The sequence below is a fragment of the Photinus pyralis genome, unplaced genomic scaffold (assembly GCF_008802855.1).
Source record: "Photinus pyralis isolate 1611_PpyrPB1 unplaced genomic scaffold, Ppyr1.3 Ppyr1.4_LG8, whole genome shotgun sequence".
Taxonomy (NCBI): Eukaryota; Metazoa; Arthropoda; class Insecta; order Coleoptera; family Lampyridae; genus Photinus; species Photinus pyralis.
The window spans coordinates 7,537,445-7,544,519 of NW_022170819.1; the positions used below are offsets into that span (position 1 = coordinate 7,537,445).

General features: G+C 34.7%; 2 protein-coding genes and 1 pseudogene across 2 annotated transcripts; 1 reads left to right on the forward strand and 2 right to left on the reverse strand.

Annotated features, from left to right (window-relative positions):
• The first annotated feature begins 570 nt into the window (after positions 1-570).
• LOC116178347 lies at positions 571-1,643 on the forward strand (annotated as a pseudogene).
• A 188-nt stretch (positions 1,644-1,831) lies between these two features.
• LOC116178348 lies at positions 1,832-2,957 on the reverse strand. The gene is made up of 4 exons (XM_031497816.1): positions 2,433-2,957; positions 2,298-2,375; positions 1,891-2,250; positions 1,832-1,840 (listed from the first exon to the last, which is right to left on the reverse strand). The coding sequence occupies exons 1-4, from the start codon at positions 2,925-2,927 to the stop codon at positions 1,832-1,834; spliced, it is 942 nt and encodes a 313-aa protein (XP_031353676.1). The 5' UTR covers positions 2,928-2,957.
• A 381-nt stretch (positions 2,958-3,338) lies between these two features.
• LOC116178349 (uncharacterized protein K02A2.6-like) lies at positions 3,339-5,012 on the reverse strand. The gene has a single exon (XM_031497818.1). It carries the CDS (start codon positions 5,010-5,012, stop codon positions 3,339-3,341), a length of 1,674 nt encoding a protein of 557 aa, XP_031353678.1.
• Between the last annotated feature and the right edge of the window lie 2,063 nt (positions 5,013-7,075).

Below are 7,075 nucleotides of genomic sequence, written 5' to 3' on the forward strand. Positions count from 1 at the left end.
TGTGTCTGATAACGGACTAAACAAGTCAATTGAGATTGCGACCACTATAAAACACTAGGCTTGTACAGGAGTTTGTAGCAAGTCCAAAGGTTTCAGGTTCGTAATTTTGTATTTTTGGCATTCTGTACACTTTGCAACATAGTCGATAACTTGTCGACGCAATTCAAGCCAAGCAAGTGTTCCTACAGCCCTAGAGTGCTTATGGCCGTTTGCACCAACATATTTAAGCTTCACTTAAATTTTAAGTTTAACTTAAAGTATACTTGTCATTTCACCAATGCATAAGTGTCACTTAAATCGTGAAAATGCCTACTTAAGTAAAGTGGTGCTCTGATGACAACTTAAATAGGTTGTATGGTTATGTTCGTATGGCATCGTTAAAAAAATCCAAAAATGGACATTATACATGATGATGATGACCTGGAAATTATTGATTTCATAATAAATGGAGGGTTACGAAGGCAAATATATATCAGGAATGACCATTTTCATGGATATGACAATGAGTCCTTTCGGAAGCGATTTCGAATAAGTAAAGTTTGTGCTATTGAGATTTTGCAGCAGATTGAAATGTATTTAGAATTTCCAACTGATAGGTAAGTTGTAGTATTACTTCAATATAATGAGATTTCTGAGTTGTGAACATTATTACAGAAACAACTGTGTTTCTCCCATGAATCAGTTACTGTTAACTTTACGCCTTTATTCTACTGGTGGGCATTTGCTTAGTGTTGCCGATTTTTGTGGAGTACATGTATCAACTGCATGTAGAATTGTACGAAGAGTGTCAGAAGCCATCGCTAGATTGTACAGACAATACATTCAAATGGCAACCACACCAGATGATATGATGGCTTGTCAAAGAGAATTTTTCAATATAGCCTCATTTCCGAGGGTCGTAGGAGTTATAGATTGTACTCACATTAAGATTGATTCACTGGGTAATATTTTCGGACATGTTTTGTTTACACCTAAATTCGTTTTGTGATTGTTTAGGAGGAGAGGACCCAGAAATATTCAGAAATAGAAAGGGTTATTTTTCCATTAATGTACAAATGATATGTGATGCCAATCTCAAGATTATGAATGTAGTAGCCCGCTGGCCAGGATCAAGTCATGACTCCACAATATTCAGCAACAGTAGAGTTCGTGTAAATTTTGAACAAAATATTTACGAAAACTGTTATTACTTGGTAAATGATTTTTAATACAAACATAAAATAATTAAAAACTTAAATTATTGTATAGGAGATAGCGGGTATCCTAATGGACGATACTTGATGACACCTCTTTTAAACCCAGCAACTCCAGCTCAACAATTGTATAATGAGGCTCATATAAGAACAAGAAATTGTATAGAACGTTGTTTTGGTGTAATCAAAAGAAGATTTCCAATATTAGCATATGATGGTTGTCGTCTCTTAATAAATAGCACTCTGAGCATTATCATAGCTACTTCAGTTCTGCATAATAAAGCATTACAAGTTGGTGACCTAAACGTGCCTAACCTACCTGATGAAGTGAACATTCACGAATTAGATGTTCTAATACAAAACGGTAACATACCTGTTCCCAATATGGATGGTATAGGAATTGTCGGATTCAGACATGAGCTTATTAATAATTATTTTGCAAATTTATAAGAAAAAAAATTGGCCTCTGCAATAAACCCAGTATTGAAATGTTTTTTTTTTAATTTTCATATCTACTATTTCACGCAACAGTTTTTTTTTAATTTTCACTATACACATGACCATTATAAACAACATATGCTATAAATTGCAACAAACCTAACATTATTAATGGGAACATTAAAAAAAATACATATACCTTAATCATGCTATTTTTATATTGGTATGATAATTTTAAGTTGCTTTTTTTGAAAAATACTCCAGCTGATTTAATTTCAATGTCCAACTGTTTAGATTGGATATCAAGTTGAAATGATTGGTTTTTCAATTCTATTTCTTCTTTAAGTTGCTTCAATTTTAACAATTTCTGTTCCTTTTCCAATTTCAAAATTTCCAATTTCAAACCTCGTTCAGTTTTTTCTTCCTTTATGGAAGTCAACTGCTCATTGGCAATTTCTGCTTTCACTTCAGCCAATTTTTCATATTGAAGTGCCAGGTTACCAGATTCCGTGACCACAGGTCTACGACGAGATGTCCAATTTGCTTTTGGCTGCCGTAATTTACAACTCGTTTGCTTCTTTAAATCTACAGCTTTATAAGATGCCCAGTCGTCTTTTTCCTGTAAAAGAAATATAGCACAAATTTGTTTTGTATGTGTAAACTAACATGAATTCTTTTTCGTGCTGATGAAACAGGAGTTTCATTTGGGGTTGATGGTGAGCTTTGTTCTGCCATTTCTTTATCCTAAAATAATAATTACTCATAGCTTTATTGGAGACAAATATATTAAATTAAAATTACCTCTTCAAATACAAATAGTAGTTCATCATTGTTAAGGTTAAGGGCATCTCCAACATTAACATTTTCTTCGCTTAAATCATCATCAAATGGATTATGTAATCCACTCACAGACTTTTTATTCATGATGGCCATGGTTAACTCCAGGGTAGGATCAGAGAATTTTAAAGTATCTTCAATCTGTCCTCCACCGGTTTTGAATTTTTCCGCACGATCTGCAGCTGCTGCTTTCCGTGTGTCTCGTTTCTTATTCTCGTAAAATTTCTTTATGCTCTCCTTCGTTCGATACACCTTACTACACATTTGAAACTCGTTTTGGATGTTATCCCAAGCCAAATCTTTTTCTTTTGAGGTAATTTGGTCAGTTTTTTTGCATTCTATGACGGACTTATGTTTGGATATCAAATTAAGTAATAGTATCTTCTCATCGGCAGTAAAATTTGCACTGCGTTCTCGCACTCGTTTTGCCTCGTTCTCATTCATTTTCATTCCATTCATTTCAACTCAATAATTAATTATTAATTTTCTCTGCACTGCGCAAACTGTCATCAAACTACTATACAACAAACTGTTTTGACGTTTTGAGGTGACAAATGAATAACACGAAGATAGATACTGCGTTGATTTACGTGCAAATTAGTTCAAATTGACATTAAAGTGACACTCAGGTAAGTGTTACTTATTATTTTTACGCGCAATGGAATTCACTTTAAGTGCAACTTAAATATTAAGTGACACTTAATTAAGTTTCACTTGAAAAATTCTTGGTGCATGTTTTATATTTCTTTATTGAAAGTAAACTCATAATACCAACTTCTATAACACACTGTTGCCAACTCTAATAATATATAACACCTCCCCTTTTAATCACTTAATCTAGTTAAACTAAACTCAAAACAACCTCATGCTTCAATTTCTTTTCAATTCATAATCAATAAATTTTGTTGGTGGTTTAGTAACCCTGTTGCTCCTTCTTGGGGCAAAGTTTGTACTATTATGAACTGGTTGAATGTTGGTTTGTTTATTATTATTATTAGTTTGCACCGGATTTTCCTGATGCTGTTCAAAGTCCAGAAAATCTTGTTTCATGTCATGATGTCCACGTGAGGGTCTAATATGACTACTGTTTCTTCGTACATACCGACCATTGTTTTGTTGCACAATGTATGACCTGGGTGTCTCCAACTTTCTCGTAATTACTGCTGGTTCCCAAGTTTTGCCATGTTGCACAACTACATTGTCTTTTTCTTGAAACTCTCTCCTTTTCATTGCATGTCTGTCGTAGTAGTTCCTGTATATTTCTCTCTGTCCTTCTAGCTTCTTCTTTTCTTCCTCAAAATTTACTGGATTTGGAATTGACATGTGGTTAGCAGAAGGTAGCTTTGTTCTTAAAAATCGGCCCGTTAGGAGTTGAGCAGGAGATTTATCTGTTCCTGTGACTGGAATGTTTCGATATTCAAGAAGGGCCAAATCCAAGTCTTCACATTTCCGTAGCATATTTTTGGCAATACCCACTGCTCTTTCTGCTAGTCCATTCGATTTGGGGTAATGGGGGCTTGAGGTCACAAATTGGAAATTCCATTTTCTAGAGAAGTCCCTGCATTCTTGGGAATTGTACGGCATATTGTCGGTATACACCTCTTTAGGTATCCCATGACATGAGAACACAGTCTTCATCGCCCTAATAATCGATTGCGACGTCTTTCTTTCCAACTTGATGATCTCCAACCATTTCGAGTAGTAGTCTATGATTACTAAGTAGGACTGTCCTCCATAATCCAATATGTCGCTGGCTATTTTTTCAAATGGTAATTTTGGAAATTTTCTCAGTATCATTGGTTCTTTTACATTACTTCTTTGATACTTTTCACACACTGGGCACTCTTTGACGACGTTTTCTATGTCACCATTAAGTCCAGGCCAGAATAATATCTGCTTAGCTCTCTGTTGGGTTTTTGTGATTCCAAAATGCACTTCATGTAAAAATTGTAGCATTTTTGAACGGAGCGATTTTGGTACAATAACTCTGTCATTGTAAAATAGTAGATCGTCAAAACTGTGGAGGTCGTTACGAATTTGAAAATACGGCTTCAATTCAATTGGTACTTTTGAAACGTCCGATGGCCAACCCTGGATAAGGTAAAACATGATCTTCTGTATTTCGCTATCTTGTCTAGACTCTTCCTGGAATTCTGTTTTCTTCTCTTGGGTCATATTGATGGAGTGAACCACTTCTGTAATAAATTTGTCGTCTTGTCTTGGTTCTTGCAGATAGTTTCGTGATAGCAGGTCTGCAATATACATTTCTTTTCCTGGTTTGTAAATCACAGTCAAGTTGTATTTTAAAAGTTTGACTTTGATCCGTTGCAATCTAGGCGAATGTACTTCAGCAACTCCTTTCCGCATCAACGATTCTAATGGTTTATGATCGGAGTGATTTATGATTTGTCTGCCGTAAATGAAGTTATGAAATTTTGTACAGGACCATAATATCGCTGTAAACTCCTTCTCAATCTGACTGAACTGAGATTCAGCATCTGTTAAGGCACGCGACGCATATGCAACAGGTTTACCATTTTGCATTAGGCATCAGCCAAGTCCACTTTGACTGCTATCAGTTTGAATAACAATTGGTTTTGTTTCGTTAAAATTAGCTAAAATGGGTGGCGAGCTGATTACCGCATTTATCTCATTTAAAGCATCAGTTTGTTTTTTGTTCCACATCCATACTGTATCATTTCTAAGCAATTCTCTAAGAGGTGCAGACAAGGTTGACAGTTTAGGAATGTACGCTCTGAGATAATTAATCATACCTAAAATCTTTTGCAATTCCCTTTTATTTGTGGGCGGCTTAAGACCCAAAATTGCCTTAATTTTTTCCTCATCTGGTTGCATTCCCTCACTGTTAAATTTGTTACCAAGATACTTCACCTCATTTACTCTATACTTAATCTTATTGCTATTAAATTTTACATTTAATTGCCTAGCACGACGAATAACATTACTTAAAACCTTATCGTGTGATTCCTGAGAATCCCCATAAATAAGTAAATCATCAAAATACACTATACATCCTTCTATATCTCCAAAATTTTCATCATTTAACTTTTGGAAAAATTCAGGTGCGCAATTGAGTCCAAATGGAAGTCTGTTAAATGTATAAACTCCAAAAGGTGTACCAAACGCACATAATTTACGAGATTCTTCACTTAGTTCAACCTGATAAAAACCCTCCTTAAAATCTAAAACTGTAAAATAATTTTGACCTTGTAGTTTCGATCGTATTTCGTCAATGGTTGGAATAATACAGAATTCTCGATCCAAAGCTTCATTTAAATCTCGTGGATCTAAACATAACCTTAAACTATTATCCTTTTTCTCTACTATCACTAGGTTACTCAGCCACTCAGTAGGCTCATCATATTTCGAAATTATACCTCTCTTCTGTAAACTATCTAATTGAGTTTTTAATCTATTTTTAATTGCGAGGGGTATTCTACGAGGTGGTCTTGCAACTGGTTGTGCATTACTTTTTAACTTTAAAATGTGCATTGTTTACTAAATTTACCAAGTCCCGTAAATACATCTCGATTTTGCTTAATAAAATTTTCCTTATTTATACTTACTATTGAATTTACTTTAGATATCAAATTTAATTTTATGCAACTTTCTAAACCTAGTATAGGTGTTACATTACCCTTAACTACAATAAATTGTACCTTAAACGTCTTGTTTTTAAATACACAATTTACATCTATTGATCCTAAAGGCAAAATTTTAAATCCCCCATATGCAACCTTACGTCACTCATTTTTATTAATTTAAACAGTGCACAAAGCTTTTTATTAATTTAATATCCTACCGACTGCGCCATGTTTTATATTTCTTTATTGAAAGTAAACTCATAATACCAACTTCTATAACACACTGTTGCCAACTCTAATAATATATAACAGTGCAAACGGCCATTAGAATCACTAGAACCCTTCAAATCTCGAAACTAGTATAGACGTGGTCACTTGCGATCGACGAAAGCGCATGAGCCCCGCATTAGAATCAGTAATAACTCGGGAAGGAAGTGACGAATCCAAAAAATCTTGTCTTGTCGTTCTGGTCTCGAGACTGTGCTACACCATATAAGAAAGAAACCACAACGAAAAACCTTAAACTAGAGGACAAGTAGTGGTATACAGACGGACAAAGTGCGGACAATAGCGTACATTTGTCCTAGAGGTAATCGACCTAATTTTTAAGTGCTTCGTTAATTGGCTCTAATATTGGGAAAAGTTACTAAAGGACAGAAAAATTAAGAGACATACATCCTGTGCCATATTCTACCAGGGTGCGACCAAAAATTACAGGCCGAAGAGGAAAGGGACTGCTCAGTCCGTAGGAATCCACAAAATTAGTAGAATGCTTCAACACTTTTAAGTTTTCCTGACTCCAGGTGCCACTGCCTTGGTGGAACTTCGCTAAATACCTTGGATAATTCAGCTATTGCTACTGAGGGTTATTAGTTTTTCCATCTTAGTTTTTATTGATAATATTATATTGGAATATTATTTGTCTTTAACTAATATAGCTAAGGAAACTACATATATAGGCACAATATACATTTATTTTTGAGCAAAGTTGAAAGAGCTAAA